This window comes from Alexandromys fortis, unplaced genomic scaffold (genome assembly GCF_014885135.2).
Source record: "Alexandromys fortis isolate MF-2015 unplaced genomic scaffold, M_Fortis_MF-2015_v1.1 scaffold_72, whole genome shotgun sequence".
NCBI lineage: Eukaryota > Metazoa > Chordata > Mammalia > Rodentia > Cricetidae > Alexandromys > Alexandromys fortis.
The window spans coordinates 689,981-710,812 of record NW_026067969.1 but is presented as its reverse complement, the minus strand read 5'-3'; the positions used below and the strand labels follow the sequence as shown (position 1 = coordinate 710,812).

The 20,832-nt window shown below is 54.4% G+C and overlaps 2 protein-coding genes across 14 annotated transcripts; one reads left to right on the top strand and one right to left on the bottom strand.

Moving 5' to 3' along the window:
- The first annotated feature begins 173 nt into the window (after window positions 1–173).
- On the top strand, window positions 174–12,344 carry LOC126509263 (14 kDa phosphohistidine phosphatase). Of its 13 annotated transcripts, XM_050155051.1 has the most exons (29): window positions 354–502; window positions 1,465–4,526; window positions 4,598–4,771; window positions 4,858–4,983; window positions 5,124–5,254; window positions 5,341–5,425; window positions 5,516–5,641; window positions 5,872–6,009; window positions 6,096–6,184; window positions 6,286–6,459; window positions 6,686–6,883; window positions 6,925–7,021; window positions 7,122–7,247; window positions 7,340–7,471; window positions 7,557–7,681; window positions 7,762–7,873; window positions 7,982–8,098; window positions 8,188–8,322; window positions 8,426–8,562; window positions 8,634–8,853; window positions 8,931–9,068; window positions 9,153–9,271; window positions 9,376–9,466; window positions 9,604–9,750; window positions 9,855–9,989; window positions 10,091–10,218; window positions 10,297–10,405; window positions 10,849–11,021; window positions 11,182–12,344. In XM_050155051.1, exons 2-29 carry the CDS (start codon window positions 4,352–4,354, stop codon window positions 11,281–11,283), a joined length of 3,759 nt encoding a protein of 1,252 aa, XP_050011008.1. In that variant the 5' UTR covers window positions 354–502; window positions 1,465–4,351; the 3' UTR covers window positions 11,284–12,344. The 13 variants fall into 13 exon arrangements, with proteins under 13 accessions (XP_050011007.1, XP_050011008.1, XP_050011001.1 ...); XM_050155044.1 differs by having other exon boundaries at window positions 6,686–6,805; window positions 6,892–7,021; window positions 8,598–8,853; window positions 10,849–12,344; XM_050155039.1 differs by having other exon boundaries at window positions 1,465–2,176; window positions 2,938–4,526; window positions 6,686–7,247; window positions 8,598–8,853; window positions 10,849–12,344.
- Window positions 12,345–12,476: 132 nt separating this feature from the next.
- Edf1 (endothelial differentiation related factor 1) lies at window positions 12,477–16,912 on the bottom strand. Its single transcript, XM_050155053.1, has 5 exons — window positions 16,693–16,912; window positions 14,238–14,289; window positions 13,797–13,957; window positions 13,426–13,519; window positions 12,477–12,708 (listed from the first exon to the last, which is right to left on the bottom strand). The coding sequence occupies exons 1-5, from the start codon at window positions 16,903–16,905 to the stop codon at window positions 12,647–12,649; spliced, it is 582 nt and encodes a 193-aa protein (XP_050011010.1). The 5' UTR covers window positions 16,906–16,912; the 3' UTR covers window positions 12,477–12,646.
- Window positions 16,913–20,832: the final 3,920 nt, after the last annotated feature.

The window sequence follows — 20,832 nt, the reverse complement described above, 5'->3', positions numbered from 1 at the left end:
TGCTAGGAAACTGGAGCCCTAGGACTCAGGAGTGGAACCGGGATGCGTCAGTGCATCCTCTTTTGCTGCCCCACCTCCAGCAACTTGACTTACAGCATCACTGATTTCCCTAGATCGCAGCTCCTTTAACAGTGACTCAAGATCTCAAAGCTGCAAAGAACTGGGTTGCAATTGGCTAGTCCGTGCCTCAGAACAGAAGTACAACTGGCTGAGGCTCTGGGCCTCGGGAAACATCCCCTCACGGGATTGGCCGGGGCTGCCAAAGGGCCCGCCTCCCACACGCTAAGGCCTCGGTCGGGCTGGGAAAGGGGTTCTGGGGTCCTGAGGCCAAGCGCTCCGGGGAACATGGCGGCGGACCTCACTCAGATTCCTGATGTGGACATAGACTCAGATGGCGTCTTCAAGTACGTGCTGATTCGAGTCCACTTAGCATCGCCCTCCGAGGATCCGACGAAGGAGTGCAAGGAAATCGTGCGTGGATACAAATGGGCAGAGTACCACGGTGAGGGCGGGGCCTCTGTGCCTGTGGGGTGGGACGAAGGGTAGGGGCGGGGCCTGAACCTTGCAGTTGCTGGTGGCGGAGCTGTGAATGCTGATGTACTGTGCCTTGTACTAACACTTAAGCCAGGCTGACCTAGAAAAGTCGGGGTTTGGGGCAGAAAGGAGTGCGAGACCGGACCCTTTTCAGTCCCCTCTCCCTCTTCGAAAGTATCTTCCGTCCATCCTTGTGCCTGCGGGAGGGCGGGGCTCATCTCCACTGGGAAAAAGACCATCAAGACCTGGAGCTTCAAACCCCTATATCCAGCCCTAGAATCCATTATGGGGCCAACAATGGCGACTAGGGCATATCCTAAGGCCCCTCTCCCCACTCCAGCGGATATTTATGACAAAGTGTCAGGCGAGCTGCAAAAGAATGGCTATGATTGTGAGTGCCTAGGCGGCGGACGCATCTCCCACCAAAGCCAGGACAGGAAGATACACGTGTATGGCTACTCTATGGTGAGCTCCGGTCCCCAGTCCCTAGGCCAGACTGACCTTGTGAGCGCGACTCCCCGACTTGCTACTCAGACCACCTCTGGGTCTCACAAGGTTGAAGCTACAGAACCCTTCAAGGCTGTGACTTCCTCTCTGCACATTTCCCATATGACATCAGGGTGGTTGGAAGCCACCTGCCTTGGGCTGTACTCCCTCATCGTAGAGCCTTATGGGTCTGTGTCCTGGCTCTTTGGGGGCGGGGAGGCTTGGGGCAGTCAGTGCTGGGGTCAGACTCAAAGCCCTGGCCATCTCCATCTCTCCGTAAAGACCACCCTGAAGCCTCAGGCATCACCTACCTAGCCCATTCAGTTCCCAGCACGGTTAGGATGGTAGGGTTTGGTTACTTTTCCCCTGCCTGCTATTAGTGTGGCTGCTGGGTAGACTCAGAAAGCAAAAGACCAGGCAGACTAGTGGTCATCTTCTCTCTAGGGTTATGGTCGTGCCCAGCACTCGGTTTCAACTGAGAAGATCAAAGCCAAGTATCCTGATTATGAGGTCACCTGGTCTGACGATGGCTACTGAGGCCCTGCTCCCCAGCAACTAAGTCAGGACTCTGCTCTTGCTGTGTCGTCTCCTGAAGGACTGGCCCCGTGCTTCCCTTTTGTACTTTTGGCAGCATGCCACCTGCCAGGCCTCGGAAGCCAGAACAGTCTGCTCCATAGGAATTAAAAGCTTTGATAAGCCTGCTAGTCCCTGACTTGTGTCTTAGCTTTGCTACCTTTGGGTTGCCCCAGGATATACCAGCTCCGCTCCAGGAGGCCCTGGGGACTGTTGGTGCATACTCAGCCCTTTGGATTCAGATAAGGGGCCCCTGAGTTGCTGCCATTTATGGCCTGATTGCTCCTCCATGAAGCTGCTATCCCCAAGGACATCTAGGAAGAGGCCCCACAAGATCTTGCACAAGAAATCAGTTCCTGGGGTGCCCACAGGTGCCCCCTTCCTGTAGTTCTAGGAATGCCAACAGGAAGGGGTCCTGGCACCACTCTCCTGGCTAGCTGATAGGCTGGCTGCATTGTGCATCTGTTTCAGTCCCAGCCCTGAATGGTCAGCCAACAGGGAAGGATCACTGTACCCACAACCCTTAAGACCCTGCGGCTGCACACTAACTGCCTGTGCCTACTCACTCAGGATCTCTGACCTCGTATGTGTCTTAGTCCCTGGGCCATTCACACCCCCTGAGCCTAAGTCTCTGTACCAATGCCACCTCACTGAACAGGGTAGGGACAAGCTTAATCCCTGCTCTAAGAAGTCCCAGTGCACAGTGTGCCATTATAGTGGGTACTAGGGAAAGCCAGGGCTGGGGGAATCCCTTACCACACACTTGGGCCAACCTTTGTTTAGCTCATGACGTCCCTGTAGACTGCAAGTAGACATTACTGAGATACTCTTGTATAGGCCAGCAGACAGGCTCAGGTGAGACAAGCCCCAAGGTCACAGTAAAATAAGTCGGAGGCAGAGTCTAGCTCCATGTAACAAGCGCTTCAAACCTCCGACATCCCTCCTGCCTCAACTGTGGGGAAATGAGCTTGCGTGTTCATCAAGACTTTCCTATCGTGGGCCACCTAGCACATGGCTGCTCGGGACAGGTTTTAAAGGCGAATAGGAGGCTAAAGATGGAGCTCGGTTGGTTGGAGTGCTTGCCTGGTATACACGAAATCCCCGTGTCCAGTCTGGAGTACTGTATAAGCTAAGTGTGGCAAAGATGTCTTTAATCTTAGTACTTGAGAAGTGGAGGCAGGGGGATCAGAAGTTATCCCCATAGTAAGTTCAGGGCAGCCTGGGCCACATGAGACCTTGTCACATACGCACGCGCACACACGCACACACACCAGAATAGTTGGCAGGGTGACACAGCTTGAGTTGCAGGTGGTATCCTGACATGGGACTTGTTCTGGTCCACAGAGGCAGGCTGTCGATGCTGGACTTCTCCTGCTCTGATCCCCTGAGCACAGAGTGGAGGAAGCCATGTGCAGCCCTCGAGTAGACTGCCCTGACATCTTTGGCCCGCACCAGGGCGGGGCTGAAGGTCCCATCTGAGAATCTTAGAGCCTTGCAAGTGGGGTCCCCAACCTCTCCACATTCCAATAGAAGCTTCCAGTGGGAAGGGCAGGGCAGGGCTGGGTGGATGCACAGGATGCCCATGACCTGACCTTTGGTCAGAAAGAGCCAAGCAGGGCCCCCTTCTAGAGCCACTTTTACAGCCGATGCTCGGCCTGTCATCACTGGATGGGACCCAGCCGAGGGGCTGCAGGTATAAAGGAGCTGAGCCCTTTCCACTGAGAGCTAAGTCAGCCTGTGAGGCCACTGTAGACTGATCACTGAGTAAAGGCTCCTCTAGGCTACACAGCCTCACTACCACCGGGACATCCTCCCTCCATCCTGGCCATGCACCTGCCTAGCCACCTCCTTTCAACTGTGGCCCTATTTATGGGTAAGTAAACTACTGTCTGGACCCAGTTGGTGTCAGGGCAGATACAGGAACTTGTCAGAAGCGGGTTGTCTACAATGAGGGCATCCAAGACAAGCCAATGGGCTTGATAGCCCATGTAAATCTTATCTCGCTGTCCTAGAGGAGAGGCCACGGGCCATCATAGGTGACCATCTACCCAGCTCTCTGAGAGCCTTTGCCTGCCACTTTCCCATAGTGGAACATGTGGAAGTTCCTTGGTCATATTCAGTGTGTCTTTGTTTGTTTTGTTTTGGTTTTTTGAGACAGGGTTTCTCTGTGTTACAATCCTAGCTGTCCTGGAACAAACTCTTGTAGACCAGGCTGGCCTCAAACTCACAGAGATCCGCCTGCCTCTGCCTCCCGAGTGCTGAGATTAAAGGCATGCGCCACCACCGCCCAGCTCAGTATGTCTTTTGGGGGAGTGGGGAGACCCTACTTACTGGAAACACTTCCAATTCCTAGTCATGTGGGCTTCTGTGCCTTCCATATGGGGTGTTTCTTGTTAAGAGCCCTTTCCCCTCCCTGGCATGCAGGGGCTCTGTGGGACTAGGAAGGGGAGTGCATTTTGTCTGCTTTTGATGTAGAGCCTCAGTGGCAGTTCTTAGCAGATGCCAGGTTCCTCTCTATGTGATCTCATAGGGCTTAACCCTGAAGTCAGTCGGGTCTGGGGTTTCTCTGTACATAGAATTTATGCTGCTCAAAATGGCCACTGATAGCTGGCAAGATATCAGTGGCTCAGAAGGTAAAGACACTTGCTGTCAAGCCTGATGGCGTTTGTGCAATCCCTGGGCCCCACATGGTGGAAGGAAATAAATGGTTCCCACCTCAGTTGTCCTCTGACCTCCACACCTGTTGCGTAGCACATACATGTACACACATACATACATATATGTCCCTTTGCCCTTCGTTCACTTGGTTCTTACTCTGCCAGCTGTGCAGTCCCTAGGCAAGACCTGGGTCCCCCGCCACTGCAGAAGTCCCGTCGAAGCTGTATGCAACTTTGTGTGTGACTGTGGAGACTGTTCAGATGAAGCCCAGTGTGGTGAGCTGGTCGGGTGGGAGTGGCAGGGAGTGGCGGTGTGAAGGCAGACCGCTGAGCGCTCATTCTCGTAGGTTTCCACGGTGCCTCGACCTCCCCGAGTAGCCCTTTCTCCTGCAGCTTCGAGCAGGACTCCTGTGGCTGGCGGGATATCAGCACCTCAGGCTACAGCTGGCTTCGAGACCGGGCAGGGGCAGTGCTGGGTGGTCCTGGGCCTCATTCTGACCACACACACGGCACTGACTTGGGTAACGCCTAGGGAATCCCTGTGCATGCACCCTGTTCTCCCAGCTTGGCTTCCTGTCTGGCCGCCTAACCTCTCACCTTGGGCCAGGCTGGTACATGGCTGTGGGAACCCACCATGGGAAGGAGGCGGCCACCGCGACTCTGCGCTCCCCTGTCATGCGTGAGGCAGCCCCTACCTGTGAACTGAGGCTCTGGTACCACACAGCTTCTCGAGGTGCGTGCTGTGGCTGGGCGAGGAAGGGGGGGCTACAGAAGCAGGAGGACGCTCCAGGTTGAGGGCTAGTGTACAGCTGGTGGGCGGGAGGGAGGCACCGGGGGTTGAAGACGCCCCAGGACCACTCAGAAACACTGCAGATGCTGCTGAGCTTCGACTGGAGCTGATTCATGGTGTGGAGACACTGACCCTGTGGCAGAGCTCAGGACCCTGGGGTCCTGGTTGGCAGCGGCTGGCAGTGAACACTGGCCGTGTCCAGGGTGACTTCAAAGTAAGCTGGGTGGTCTTCCAGGCTGGGGACCATGGGGAGGTTCTGGGCACTGGCCTAGGTCCTAAGGACCCTTTTCCTCTCTCCAGGTGACATTTTCTGCCACCCGAAATGCCACACACAGGGGTGCCGTGGCCTTGGATGACGTGGAGTTCCGGGACTGTGGGCTGCCTGGTAAGACTGTAGCTCACCCTGTCCAAATCTGGGAGACCCTCACTGCCCACCTCCCTGAGGCCACAGTGACCTAACTATCTTCCACCCCAGTGCCTCGGGCCAGCTGCCCCCTGGGACACCACCACTGCCAGAACAAGGCCTGTGTGGAGCCCCACCAGCTGTGTGACGGCGAAGACAACTGTGGGGACAGATCTGACGAAGACCCGCTCATCTGCAGTGAGGCTGGGGCCATCCTGGGCCGGGCAGGGTGAGGGAATACAGAATGAGACCGGGAGGCTGGACCTTGATCTCTGGGTCCTTCAAAAATCACTGGGGCTAGTCCAGGAAAACAGACATGGGCATAGCCATTCCAGATGGGACAGCCAGTGTCTCCCTGGAACCAGAGCCATCTGACGACATAAAGTCCTGCTCAGTGGCCGTGATAACACCTCGACCCCACTCCTTAGGCCACCACATGGCCACTGACTTTGAGACGGGCCTGGGACCATGGAACCAGTTGGAGAACTGGACCCGGAACTGCAGTGCTGGCAGCGTGGTGAGCCCTGCCTGGCCCCACCGAGATCACAGCCGGAACAGTGCATATGGTGAGGTCTCCAAGGGACCCTGGACATGGTCCTGTCTATCCATCTCTCTCCCAGTGACCCTGGCCCACATTTGCCCTCTCTCACAGGGTTCTTCCTAGTCTCTGAGGCCAAGCCTGGCACCGCTGCCATCCTCTTTAGCCCTGAGTTCCAAGCCTCAGTCCCCTACAACTGCTCGGTAAGATGGGTGTGCGAAACAATAAGACACACGTGGGGTTGCCCTTCCTGGTTGTTTAGATGCCAGAGGGCCCTGGCAGCCAGAGATGTCTTCTGTTTCAGCTCACCTTCTATTACTACCTGCATGGGTCTGAGGCCAGCCGCTTCCAGCTGTTCCTGCAGGCACAGGGGCTCAACGCCACCCAGGCTCCTGTCCTCCTGCAGAGCCACCGTGGAGAGCTGGGGACAGCCTGGGTCAGAGACCGGGTTGACATTCAGAGTGCCCACCCATTCCGAGTGAGGCTGGGATCGGGGATGGGATCCAGGGAACCCTGCTAGATCATGCACAGAACATGGCATGCCTTATCGTCACTCTTGAGGGCTGCTCAGTGGGAGAGGTTGAGTGTGTCTGGCAATTTATGAAGTACAGTACACGGCGCAGGAGTGTGGGGGAGGGGGGCGTATCAGAAAGAAGACAGGACAGAATAATGCTTGGCCCTCCCTGAGCCCTCCCTGTCCTCAGATCCTCCTAGCTGGGGAGACTGGTCCAGGAGGCATTGTGGGCTTGGATGACCTCATCATATCCAACTACTGCAGACTTGCTCCCGGTGATATGCCCAAGGCCCTCCCCTGGCCTGCCCAGGTAAAGCCAGGTCCTCAACCACTCCAGCCCGTCCCCAGTCCTACTCCAGGTGTGTCCACTCTGCAGTCACCATGCTCTGTCCCCAGACATCCATCAGGCTGGCCCAGAAAGCCTGCGAGCCAGGGCATCTCTCCTGTGGAGAGCTGTGTGTGCCCCCGGAGCAGCTTTGTGATTTCCAGCAGCAGTGCGCTGAGGGCGAGGATGAGTGGAAGTGTGGTGAGGCCGGGCAGAGCCTGGGTTCCGCGTGTGCAGGGGGCCCGGGCAGGCCAGGGATCTGGGCTTTGCTGCCTTGCGGAGCAGGCTACTGTTGTTGCAGGCACCACAGACTTTGAGTCCGCCTCTGCTGGGGGCTGGGAGGACATCAGTGTTGGAAAGCTGCAATGGCAACGGGTTGAAGTCCAGAACGGGAAGCCTGCCAGGGATGCCAACTGGGATGTTCCTGGTGAGGCCACTTTCCCACAGGAGCCCCCTCTTCGAGAGTGTGTGTAAGACAGGGATACCAGAGCAGTGAGGGGTACCTTGTTCTTCACACAGGGCACTTCCTGTCTCTGCAGAAGGCCTGGGGGCAGCTAAGATCTGAGGCCCGGGCTCTCACACCTGCCCTGGGCCCCTCTGGTCCTCACTGTGAACTCCACATGGCCTACTGTTTTCACAGTCATCCCCAAGGTACTACATGCCTTTTGGCCCCAGGAGCCACCTGCATGTGGACAGGGTGTGAGGATGACCCACCCACACAAACTCCCTTGGTCAGGTTTCTTGGCACTGATTGTGGTACAGAATGGCTTCCGGGAGCTGGTGTGGCAGGCCCCAAGCAGCAGCAGTGGGGGATGGACGGTGGAGAAGGTTCTTCTTGGAGCACGCCATCGACCATTCCAGGTGAGGACAGCAATCCAGGATGGGGAATCTGTAATGAGCCTGCCCCTAGCTTACAGTCCTTTCCCTCTACCTGCCCAAAGCTGGAGTTCGTCGGTCTGGTGGACTTGGATGGCCCTGGCCAGCAGAGGGCTGGGGTGGATAATGTGACCCTGAGAGACTGCGACCCCACAGTGACCACTAAGAGTGACCAAGGTCTCTCCTGCCCACCTCCCATCTCTACCCAGTCAATCTCTAATCCTTATCACAGCTGGGAATGGGGGCCAGGGGTGGGGTGCTGACCTCACCCTACCCCACTCCCAGAGGTCTCCTGTAACTTTGAACGGGACTCATGCAGCTGGCACACAGGCCACCTCACAGATGCCCACTGGCACCGTGTAAGAAGCCATGGCTCTGAGTATGACCACACCACTGGCCAAGGTAGGGGAGTTCCCGTGGTTCTCTGAGGCCTGGGAGGGGAGCGCAAACTGGAAGAGCATTTCTGCAGCTCAGCTTTCCATCCCTTGTAGGTTTCTTCATGTTCCTGGATCCCACAGACCCACCTGCTCGTGGACAAGGTGCTCTCTTGCTTACAAGACCCCAGGTGCCGCTTGCCCCCAAGGAATGTCTCAGCTTCTGGTACCATCTGTATGGGCCCCAGATTGGTGAGTCTGAGCTGTTAGACCCTCTGGATGTACCTGGTGCCCATTGCAGCCTGAGGCACCAAGAGTTGGGGTCTGTTCCCCTTTAAATTCCACTCCTCTTCAGGGACACTGCGCCTGGCCATGAGGAAGGATGGGGAGGAAGACACACTACTGTGGTCCAGGTTGGGCACCCATGGCAACCGCTGGCACCAGGCTTGGGTCACTCTTCACCACCAGCTAGAGGCCAGAACCCAGTACCAGGTGAGGGTGAGCTTGGCACTTGGTAGATGGTGTAGGGTTGGCCCCCGCCAATTACCACTCTCTACCCTCAGCTGCTGTTTGAAGGCCTCCGGGATGGGTACCATGGCACAATGGCCCTGGATGACATAGCTGTGCGGCCAGGTCCCTGCTGGGCCCCCAAGAGCTGTTCCTTTGAAGACTCTGACTGCGGCTTCTCTCCTGGGGGCTTAGGGCTGTGGAAGCTCCAGAGTAATGCCTCAGGCCATGCTCCTTGGGGTCCTTGGATAGACCATACCACAGAAACAGCCCAAGGTACTGCTCTGGCTGGGGTGGGGGTACAAAGGGCTGGCCAGGGGAAAGCAAGCTGATGCTGGTCTCCCTTCCCCCAGGGCACTACATGGTGGTGGACACCAGCCCAAATGTACTGCCCAAGGGTCATGTGGCCTCTCTGACCTCAGAGGAGCACCAGCCCCTGACCCAGCCTGCCTGCCTGACCTTCTGGTACCATTTTAGCCTTCATAACCCAGGTGAGGGGCTACAGAAAAGGGAAGGACCCGTCCACAACTAGGGAACCCCTAAAGCAGCTAACCTGGCTGGTTCTTGGTGGGTAGGCACCCTGAGGGTCCACGTGGAAGAGGGCACAAGGCGTCAGGAGCTCAGCATCAGTGCCCACGGTGGATTTGCCTGGCGTCTGGGCAGTGTGAATGTGCAGGCTGAGCAGGCCTGGAGGGTGAGTGCCTGGGCGGGGAGGGGGAGGGGGGGAGGGGGATGACCTTTGTCATCCTCAAGAGTTGCTAGACCAGCCTGCATGATCTGTGGCTCGGCACCCTGTAGGTAGTGTTTGAGGCTGTGGCCGCAGGTGTGGAGCGTTCCTACATGGCTCTGGATGACCTCCTCCTCCGAGATGGGCCCTGTGCTCAGCCAGGTGAGCAGCTTCCTGTGGCCTGACTAGTAGCATATCTATGGCAAAAACAATTCTCTGCGTCTTGCCCCCACCTGGCCCTGCCCCAGGCATGGTGATGCTTACTGGGGCAGCTCTGCTTACCTGTTAGTTCCTTGCAGGGTCCTGTGACTTTGAATCTGGCCTGTGTGGGTGGAGTCACCTGGCTTGGCCCAGCCTAGGTGGGTACAGCTGGGACTGGAGCAGCGGAGCCACCCCATCGCGCTACCCCAGACCCACAGTGGACCATACCCTGGGTACAGAGGCAGGTGCGCACTGGCTGTAGTGGGACCAGGGCTGTGTTCACTCAACGATCCTCAAGTTAGAGACCATCACGTCAAGTGAGCCAGCACATCCACCCTCTCATTTCCAGGCCACTTTTCTTTCTTTGAAACCAGCGTGCTCGGTCCTGGGGGCCAAGCAGCCTGGCTGCGCAGTGAGCCACTGCCAGCAACCACAGCCTCCTGCCTCCGCTTCTGGTACTACATGGGCTTTCCTGAGCATTTCTGTGAGTGGCTGGGTCCTGGGTGTAGGGGAACCGGGGCTCAGGTTAATCACAAAGGTGTCCTCCAGGAAGCTGAGCTGACCTGCCCTGGTCCCTGTTCTCAGATAAGGGCGAGTTGAAGGTGCTTTTGAGCAGTGCCCGAGGCCAGCTAGCTGTGTGGAGCCAGGGAGGGCGCTTGCGGCACCAGTGGATACGAGCCCAGATCCAAGTGTCCAGCTCTGAGGAGTTCCAGGTGAGTTCCCAGGGCAGCTGTCCTCCCTCCCTCTCTTCTGTCCCTGCAGATATTCATCAGCTTTCCTTTCTCCATCAGATTGTTTTTGAAGCCACTCTGGGTGGCCAGCCAGCTCTGGGGCCCATAGCCCTAGATGATGTGGAGTACTTGGCAGGACAGCACTGCCAGCAGCCTGCACCTAGCCAGGGTAAGCACTGGGCCCAGGATGGCTGAGAGGGCTGCAAGTACTGTGCCCAGCTCCAGGAAACCAGCTGAACCAGGACTGGGTTCTGTGCTCTCCTGCCTATGCCTCACAGAACCGTACCCACAAGGGGTGGGCTGTACACAAGGGCTGCACCAGCTTTCACTGTCTCCTGGGTGAGAACTGTCTCGAAGGAGCTGCCAGGCTAAGCTGGAGACGACAATGAGACCAGTGTTTGGCAGTCACTGGCTGCCGTCATGCTGAGAGGAAGAGGTGGAGCAGCTCTGCAGTATTGTGCTGACAGATGAATAAGGGCAAACCTGGAAGCCAGCAAGGGCTGGAGGCATTAGGCAGCCCAGGCTCATTCCTTGCCAGTAGTCCTGGAAACAGAACCCTGACACAAGGACTGGGAGCTGTCTGGAGAACCCAAGTACCCTCTCTGCCCTCAGGTGAAATGGCAGCAGCTGTGTCTGTGCCAGTTGCTGTTGGAGGGGCCCTCCTCTTCTTCGTGTTCCTGGTGCTCCTGGGCCTTGGGGGTTGGCGTTGGCTACAGAAGCGCTTCCCCTTTCATAGGAGTACAGATACAGCATCCTCTGGTTTTGACAATATCCTCTTCAATGCGGTAGGAACCCCCAGATGTGGGCAAGTGGGAGATTCTGTCTCCATGCTGGATGATGGGAAAGCAGTGGTGGGCTGGATTCGAGAAGAGGCACCTTGCCCTACCTGTTCAGGTCCAGGCTGTCTTTCAACGGCAGTTGTCCAATATTCCTCCTTCTTCCTAGGATCAAGTTACCCTCCCAGAATCCATCACCAGCAGCTCCCCAACCAGACAAGGCCTGGACCCTTGTGCCAACTCCCACAGCATTCAGCCCTCAGATGCCTAACCTCTTCTGTTTGGGCCTGGATGTACGGATTGGGTCATGCTGCTCTTCCTCCATCTGGTGACTTTGCCCTCTGGTGTGATCAAGGGTAGAGGGATCCCTGCACTGTGAATAAATGTTCTTCACCAGTGAGAGCAACCCAAGCTTTCAGACTGCATTTCATATACACTGTACTTGGCAGGCATGATATATCATGGCTGCCAGGGTTCAAGACCAGAGACAAAATTCAGGGAGTGGATGTGGAACCCCCTCATTGCTTTTGGTGCAGCTCAGAAATTACAGGATTCACCACCCTAGCCAGCAAGGAATGGGCTCTGCTTCTAACTTACCAGGTGATTTTGTGCCTTGAGGATGGGATCACCCCATAGATGCAGGAAAATGGGAGTGTAAGAGCAACTGGACATGGTGCCATGAAACTGGTATGGTGAGAAATGCCACCTCAGATAAAGGCCTGGATAGCCCTTGGGCTGCAAGTGGTGGCACTGAGGTCAGTGGGTATGGCCATCATGTCTTACAGCAGGATCGGACTAAAGACGTGAGAAGAGATCTGGGGCTGCCACCCTGGCCCAGGATCCTGGTGATGTGCTGGTGACACTCCTGTTCCAGGAACAGTTTCTGAAGTGCCATCTTCCACATAAAGCCTCAGCTGTGGCCTCACTGAGGACTGAGGGCCCTGAGGGAAGGGGCATGGACACCCACACCTCAGCAATCAGGAGCTCCTTTCCTGTCCAAGGAAACCTGTCCTTGCCATAGATACCGTTATGTTCCAAGCTAGGCTTCTGTCTGTCCAAAACCAAGCTCCATGGGAAAGAGGTGGTGGGACATGGTGCGAGCGGACATGGTACCACCCTTTATCTTCAGGTATCACAGAGCTGACTGATGCCCACTTCTCTGAGCAGATAGGGAAAGAACTTTCAAATTCCTCGGATCCCTGTGAGGTATCTACCACGAAGGATGCCTGCTTTTATCCCCTACAACATGATCTACAATGAAGAGAGAACTGGGGACTGCAGAATGCTAGGCTCTGCTTCTCTCCAGCAGAACACGGGTGATTAGAAGACAATCACCTCCTCCCAGGCACTACCTCCCAGGGAATTCTTTAACTCCCCACTGCAGCCAGCTGTCCAAGGGACAGAAGGTGCAAGTCCGCACCCCTGCTGAGGTCAGAAGGCAGGGAGGAAAAAGCCAACAGGCTATCACTTTGCAAGGTTTTGCTTTGTTTGACAGCAGGTATGGGTTGAGGGGGCACACAGGCCTGACCCCCGTGTTCCGTTTAACCATGTGAGGAGACCCACGGCAGTGCTGGTGGTCCTGGGGGACCAGCCAGAAGAGCTCAGCCGGAACCACTGGCTTCGAGGCTTTGTGTTCATTTCGCCTTCGGCCCCTTCTCGATAGGCTTCCCGATGTCCTTCCCCCGGAGCTTGAGGCCTGAAACAACGAGCCAGCAAGATGCTGACCACTCTGCAGCTTCCTGCACCTTCCCAACCTCCCTGCTCTGCCCAAGCTTCCCATCATCCACTTGCCTCACAAAGCCTCCACACAGGGTGGCTTTCACATCTGAGTGGGCCAGGCTGGCCATGGGGGCCCACTCCAGCAATCCCAGAGCTCAGGAGACTGAGGTAGGGGGTCTGGTGTGAGTCTGAGGCCAGTCTGAGCTACAGAGAGACTCTACATAAAAAATAAAATCTAAGCCAGACGTGGTGGTGCACGCCTTTAATGCGCATAGGAGGCAAAGGCAGGCAGATCTCTGTGAGTTCAAGGCCAGCCTTGTCTACATAGTTCCAGGACAGACAGAAAAAAATAAATAAGTAAAAATAACAAAATCTAAAGAGATAAGAAGACAAACATCTTGATGTCATGTCCCAGAAGAACTGGAACACTGCACTGGGCCTCATGGAGGTGCACTGCAGAGGTAAGCCATGTGCCATGTAGGCACCCTGAGAACAGTGTGTTCTGGCTGGATGTTAGCTATAGAAGGACCCAAGTCCCCATTTCCTCAGGGTTCTGGAGTCCCACCAAGCCTCAAACCTTTAGGCAGGATTCTAGTAGTTTGGCCTCAAGAAGACAGGAGCCTGCCATCTCAGCCCTCGCCACCCCTTACAGAAGGGCAATGCCTTGTCCAAGACTGCTAGGGAAGACACTCACCGATGGCTCTCTCAATTTTGCCCAAAACCTGGTTATTCGGAATGGCCCGTCCACTTTCATAGTCTGCGATGACTTGCGGCTTTTCATTGATTTTCTGAAGAAAAGATGCACCTTAGCCATACTAGCTCAGTAAGATGTGCTGCAGAATCCAGACGAGGTACCCACAGGCAGCCATCTTTGTTTGGGGTCCCTGGTACCCCCCATACAAACAAGTCTTGTACAAGAAAGAGCTACAGCTTCTCTGACCTGGCTTTCCCAGAGGATTTGGGGTGTGCTAGGGTAAGGTCCCAAAGCTGTGCAGTGAGCCCACCTTCCCTATACTGTCTAAGCACCTGTCACCTGTCCCCACTCTGCAGCTGCAAAAGCCTCACCGTGGCCAGGTCCTTCTGCGTCAGGCCCTTGCTCTGCCGGCCCCGCTGAATCACTTTGCCCACCTCCAGGGTCACCCTGTCGTGATGCAGCTCCTCTGTCTCCCGGTCTAGCTTGGCCGTGTTCTTAGTGATGGAATGCTGCTTGTTCTGGCCAGCAGCCCCTGGAGGCAATGTGAGCAGAACAGAGCAGAGTCAGTTTGCACGGAGCACAGGAGAAACCAGACTGACAGGGTCCCAGGCCCAGCTGACCTGGACTTCACGGACCTCAGAGCCCTGAATGTCAATCTTCCCACAGCAGTGAGAAGTTAGCAGTCCCTGCGGAGCTCACACCACCCAGAGCTACGCTGACTGGCAGGTCCCCAGGGCACTGCCCAACCATACCACCAGGCAAGCCGTCCCACAGCACATCCTGGCTTTGCGGGTGGAAACTTGAGTACCTACATTTCTTGGATGTCTCCACATCTTCTCCTCGTCTCTGAGCTGCTAAGATGGCCTAGAAAACCAGAAAGTGGTTTTCAATCAAAATGAGCCTTGGGGGAGTGTGGGGCACAATTCGGGCAGCTGTCTGCCAACTGCATGCTGCTCACGTTTAAAAGACTGATACATGCTGCTGGCTAAAACAATCCAAACTCATCACAACAGTGTCCCCTGCCCCCACTCTAGTCTTACTTTCCATGTTTGGTTGATCCACGGTCAGCTTTAGTTCCATAACATTAAATTCCATATAACAAACAATTCATAATTTTAAAATTTTGTATGTTCTGCAAGGTGTGATACGGTTTCATACCAGCCCCACTGTCTCACCTGAGACATAAGCCATGCCTCTGTCCACGTGTGTCCGTGCTATGCATGCTACCTGCCTCTTACTCATCTACCTGACCACCTCTTTGGTTAGCAGATAACCACCAGGGCATCAAAACAGACTTTATGGTCAAGAAATCATGATGAAGGAGCCTAATGCTACCTAACAATGGCTATGTGATTGACATCACTCTAGGCCACCATTTAGATACTGTATCATTTCACACCATCCCTAAAAGAAGGGTGAGTGTAGGATCCTAAGAGAGAAACCACATTTGCACAACTCTGACTACAGTGCACTGTTTTAACAGGCTTTTCCCAGCCATTAGTTACAACTGGCTTTTTAAAAATGTACTTATTTTCTGTGTATGAGTGTTTGCCTGCATATATGTCTATGTACCACATGCACACAGTGCCCCCAGAAACCTAGAACTGAACTTACTGACAGATGTAAACTGCCACATCCATGCCTGGACACAAACCTGAGTCCTCTGCATGAGCAGCAACACTCTTTTTTTTTTTTTTAAAGATTTATTTATTTATTATGTATACAGTATTCTCAGTACTCTGCCTGCAGGCCAGAAGAGGGCACAGATCTCATTACAGATGGTTGTGAGCCACCATGTGGTTGCTGGGAATTGAACTCAGGACCTTTGGAAGAGCAGGCGGTGCTCTTAACCACTGAGCCATCTCTCCAGCCCGAGCAGCAACACTCTTAACCACCCCAGCCACCTCTCCAACTTAGCACTATTCTTCCCTGTGCCCCAATTTATAAACTCTGTCACGGTTATTTCTGAGTAGGAAAAACACAGTACATACAGGATCCAGTACAACTCAGGTCCAGGCATCCATTGAGCAGCCTCAGAAAGTATCCCCCAAAGAAACAGGAACACTGTACACAAAACCCTCAATACCCAAATAATGTATATTAAACCACTCTAAAAGAACCAACTCACTTCTACACTAGTCAGGCTTGAGCTGGGTATGGTGGCACACGACAGGGATCCTAGCACTCAGGAGGCTCAGATGGGAACCCAGGCCAGTGTCAGATACGGGGCAAGACTTGTTTAGTACTAAACACACAAGGTCCTTCCTGGATTCGATATCAACACCACAATAAATAAGTTGTGTGTGTGTGTGTGTGTGTGTGTATGTATACATGTTTATACACATCTACACAAACATACATAAGGCTGACAGGTTCTTTATTGAAAATAGAGCTATTCCTCTTCCAAACTCTGCTACAAAGAAGGAAAGAATGGAATGCTGGCCTGGCTTCCTCGGCCAGTATGGCTCCTAACGAGAGATGACATACCCCGCAGAACCCTGCAGTCTCCCTGGAGACAGGACCTCTAACAGTAACATAATGTTTCGGCAAAGTGGTTTGTGAGCCATTCTCTGTGTAATATGTTCAGACTTTCTACACACTTGGGATGACTCCACGTTCCCTTGAAAAGAAAAGGCTTGGGAATTTGGCTTTGCCTACGCAGCAAGGAACTAAACCAAAGCAGGCCATTACGCCTCAAGGTACCACAGCACTCAGGGCTCCGGGAAAGCAAAGTGGAGAGGGCACTAGGCCACAGGAGGCCACCACTGCCTCAGACAGTACTCTTTATAGGCTGAGATCGCCTGAGTACCAAGCCACCAGCGATGCCAGCTCAGGCTGATACCAGGTACGGACAAAACCTTCAGCAAGAAGACTGCCCCTGCCCCGGCTCCCAAGACTCCTGTGCCTAATGCCCCTGCTCCTCACCCTACATTTCGTGACCAGCCAGGTTCTGTGACCTACTCTTGTACCTGTCCTGAACCCTGATTCCATCTTCATCCAGGTCCCCACCCAGGCCTGTCCCAGTCCAGAGCTCGGGCCACATCCCATCCCCCAACCCCTGACCCTTGTCCCAGCCTCGCCCAGGTCAGCTGCCCTCTGCCCCAGTCTTTTTCCCTACTCCGTCCCCACCTGTTGTCCCACAAGGTCCCCACCCTCGTCCGTTCCGTTCGGGTCCCCACCCACTGCCGGATTCCCCAGGCTCGGCCCAGCGACCGCAGCGCACCGTGCGGCCCTGCAGCTTCCCGCCGCCCCCCACGGGCTGGGCACCTGCTTCGACTTGGCCTGTGCGGCCGTGGGGCCCTTCTTGCGCAGCACCGTCACGGTGTCCCAGTCGCTCTCGGCCATGGCGCGGCGGGGGCGGCGGTCCGTCCGGCGGCTCTGGCTCTGGCAGCTGCTCGAGACCCGGCGCGGCGACGCGACGTGCCTTCGTCGCCTCCCCGCTTCCGGCGCTTGTGCCGCGGTCCCGCCCCTGGCTCCCATTGGTCGGTGGTCCCAGGGGCCGCCACTTCCCGAGCTCCACGGCCAATCGGAGCCCGGCTAGTCCAGGGCCCCTTCGGGTCCGCCCACGGGCGGCGCATGGAGGACGACGTCTGATCTTCGCTGCTGATGTAGACCAGTGTCTGTGGGGATGCGAGGGGCAGAACACCAGGGACGGGAGGGACGTGGGGGCCGAAGGGAGCGGAGAGGGACCTTAGAGAAGAGAAGAGCAGGGGGGACCTGGAGAGGAGAGGGAAGGACCTAAGAAAGTGGGGGACCCGGACAGGAGAGGAGTGGGGGCCCAAGCTGGAGAGGAGAGTGGGGCACCTGGACAGGAGAGGGAAGGGAAAGGGAAAGGGGAGAACCTGAGAAAAGAGTAGGGACCTGTAGGGGAGCTGGGGGCGGAGGGAAGGAGCGGAGCACGCGAATCTGAGAAGAGTGGGGGACTGGGCGGAGAGGGGCGCAGGCGACGCCCTATCCCTCATGCTAGCACAGGTGGTGTTCTAGTGGAGAGAAGGGAGTACAGAGCCTACTGATCCCAGCGGGTCTCCCCTACATCCCGAGCAACCTGTGCCAGTGTCCCCCACACTGGTCAGTACCCTGGTAACACGTGTCTTCCCGTCCACGCCTTGGGACCGAGTCCTGAGATAGGTTCAGACTGTTGTGCTGTAGCTTTGGACTGTACCTGCAGTTTGAAGTTCCGTTCCTTTGGAGGTGTGCTGGGGGCGGGGGGGGGGGGGGGGGGGGGGGGGGGGGGGGGGGGGGGGGGGGGGGGCAGGGGGGTAGGGGAGGACAGCAGTTGGCAAATTTCGTGAGGCCTGAACGTGTGAACCCTAGATGGCTTTCTTTGGAGTACAGGAAAACAAATTAGTTTAAAAGTAAAAGCTCATCATGACGGTTGTTCTGCACTCCTTTAATCCCAGCCCTTGACAAGCAGAAGCAGACGGGTTTCTATGAGTTTGGGGCCAGTCTGGTCTACATAGCAAATAAAAGAGGATAGCCAAGACTACACAGAGGAATCCTGTCTCGAAATAAAGATAAAAATAAACAACTCACCTTTGTAACACCAGTACTTGGAGGTGGAGACAGGAGGATCAAAAGTTCAAGGTTCTCTTTAGCAAGTTTGGGGCCACCAGGGCTACACGAAACCCTGCTTGGGGGAGACAAAAATGGTTATAGAGGGGCTTAAGTGATTAAGAGCATTTGCTGCTTTGCTGAGGACCCAAGAACACCCACATCAGGTTGTAACTCCAACTCCAGAGGGATAGATGCCCTCTTCTGGCCTCCTAGGGCACCAGGCACACGTGGTATGCAGACACGTGTAAAGGCAAACCGCCTATACACATGAAAACACACACATTGGTGGGGGTGACGTTTTGTCTTTTTTGAGATGGGCTCACTGTGTACTGGCCTGGAGCTCGCTGTGTAGACTAGGCTGGCCTGGAATTCATAGAGCTCTGCCTTCTTCTGCCTCCCAACTGCTGGGATTAAAAGCATGTGCCATCACTCTGGGTACCAAAAATAAATAAAACACTTTTAAAATTTAAAAATGAGGAGATGGCTTGGCAGTTAAGAGCACTGACTACCCTTCCAGAAGACTTGGATTCAATTCTCAGCACCCACAAGGTGGCTCAGGCATCTATAACTATAAGGGATCTGTACCTTCTGGCCACCACAGACACTGCATACATATGCATAGACATTCAAGCGGACAAAATATAAATATGAAAGGCTTAAAAATTGTTTTTTTTGAGACAGGGTCTCACTATATAACTTTGGCTGGCTTGGAACTTGATATGTAGACCAGGCTAGCCTCAAAAATCACACATCCATGTCTGGGGAGACCAGAAGAGAGCATCAGATCCCCTGGAAGTGGAGTTTGATTTGAGAGAGTTGTAAGAGGCTGGGTGTGGTACCCCACACCTTTAATCCCAGCACTTGGGAGGCAGATAGATCTCTGGGAGTTCCAGGCCAGCCAGGGAACACAGTGAGAGCCTGTCTTAAAAAATAAATTATGATAATAATAGAAATATAAATTGTACACATTTCTTTGTTTTTGCTTGCTGTTTTCAGCTGTGTTCACTCTGATTGCCTTGTCACATTTTTTTTTTTTTTTTTGTGGAACTGTTTTCTAAAAAGAATAGAGGGGACTGGAGAGACGGCTCAGAGGTTAAGAGCACTGGCTGCTCTCCCAGAGGCCCTGAGTTCAATTCCCGGCAACCACATGGCAGCTCACAACTATCAATAATAAGGTTTGGTGTCCTCTTCTGGTATGTAGGTATACATGCCAGAACACTGTATACATAATAAATATTTTTTGGAAAAGAATAGAAAGACGACTCAGTCATTTTCCTAGTGTTTGATCACGTTTCTCCATCATTATCAGCGTTAGCTTGAGAAAGCTCCAAGACTTCTCACTGATGAACTCACTGGTAGCAGATACAACAGATTTGGTCCCTGTCCTAGGGTTTCTATTGCTGCACCAAAACACATGACCAAAAAGCAAGTTGGAGAGGAAAGGGTTTATTTCCAGATCACAGAACCATCGTCGAAGGAAGTCAGAACAGGAACTCAAGCAGAACAGGAACTCAAGCAGAGCAGGAACCTGGAGGCAGGAGCTGATGCAGAGGCCATGGAGGGGAGCTGCATACTGGCTTACTTCTCCTGGCTTGCTCAACTCAGCCCACCTTCTAGAACCCAGGAACACCTGCCCATCACTTGCCATGGTCTGGGGCCCTCCCCATTGATCCTTAACTGAGAAAACGCCTTACAGCTGGGGGCATTTCCTCAAATGAGGCCCCTTCTCTGATGACTTTAGCTTATATCAAGTTGATACACAAAACTAGCCAGCACGGTTCCTGAAACTAGAATTTTGGTAAATACGAGTCCATTCATGAATGAAAAACATCCACAGTGGCGTAAGCTGTACTTGCATCTTTTGATGAGAGATTTTTGTCTGCTTTGTGTGGGGACAAGGTCTCACTTTGTAGCTCAGTCTGGCCTCCTCCTCTCAGCCTCTTGAGTGATGGGAACCCAGGTGAGTGCCTGGCTGGTGAGAGTGTTTTTCTTTTACATTATTTTGTGTGTGCACTCGTGTGTGGGTGGAGGGCCACACACGAGTAATGTGAGCCACTTCCAACGACAGCTCTGGAGAGTCGGTTCTCTTCCACCGCGTGGATTCTGGAGCCAAAACTTAGGTCATCGAGCTTGGCAGCAGACATTTTACCCTCTCACCAGCCTGAGAGTTCTAATTCTCTTCCGTTGCGGGTGGTTTCAATTCTGTTGACATCTTGCAGCCTTCATGACTGATTGGGAAAGACTGAGCACTGGCCTGGCAGGTGCAAAGTCCTTTCTCCTTCACTTCTAGCTGACTTTTTTTTTTTTAGATATTTATTTATTATGTAGACAATGTTCTGTCTGTGTGTATGCCCACAGGCCAGAGGAGGGCACCAGACCCCATTACAGATGGTTGTGAGCCACCATGTGGTTGCTGGGAATTGAACTCAGGACCTCTGGAAGAGCAGGCGATGCTCTTAACCTCTGAGCCATCTCTCCAGCCCCACTTCTAGCTGACTTAAGTGTCCAGGCATCCTCAGAAGACATTCCTGTTCATAAACATCTTAACCCATTCCTCTTATTTTGTAAGCTACAAATGCACAGTTGTTCCAACCTGTTTGGCTCCCAGAGAGTGAAACGAGAGAGGGGTCCATCTAGATGCCTGACACGGGCCGTAATCTAAGGCATTGTCAGCACCGTATCTGGGTCTGATGTGCATGAACTCTTTACGAGGCATCCCAGGCCGTGGGTGTGAGCTCTGCAGGGACAGCTGAGCCAGACCCACGGTGTATCCGCTCCGGCTAGCTTGGGCTTGAAGAGGGACCCCTCCATCGCCTGCCATTGGTCAACGGACCCATTATCCCACATGGCTAT

Coding starts and splice junctions, on each gene's coding strand:
- LOC126509263 (XM_050155039.1), top strand. CDS start 4,352: ATGTACACACATACATACATATATGTCCCTTTGCCCTTCGTTCACTTG. Junction 8,854..8,930: donor TACCACAGAAACAGCCCAAG/GTACTGCTCTGG, acceptor CCCTTCCCCCAG/GGCACTACATGGTGGTGGAC. Junction 9,467..9,603: donor TGGGCCCTGTGCTCAGCCAG/GTGAGCAGCTTC, acceptor AGTTCCTTGCAG/GGTCCTGTGACTTTGAATCT.
- Edf1 (XM_050155053.1), bottom strand. CDS start 16,905: ATGGGAGCCAGGGGCGGGACCGCGGCACAAGCGCCGGAAGCGGGGAGG. Junction 14,290..16,692: donor CACAGGCCAAGTCGAAGCAG/GTGCCCAGCCCG, acceptor CTGGTTTTCTAG/GCCATCTTAGCAGCTCAGAG. Junction 13,520..13,796: donor CGCAGAAGGACCTGGCCACG/GTGAGGCTTTTG, acceptor TCTTTTCTTCAG/AAAATCAATGAAAAGCCGCA.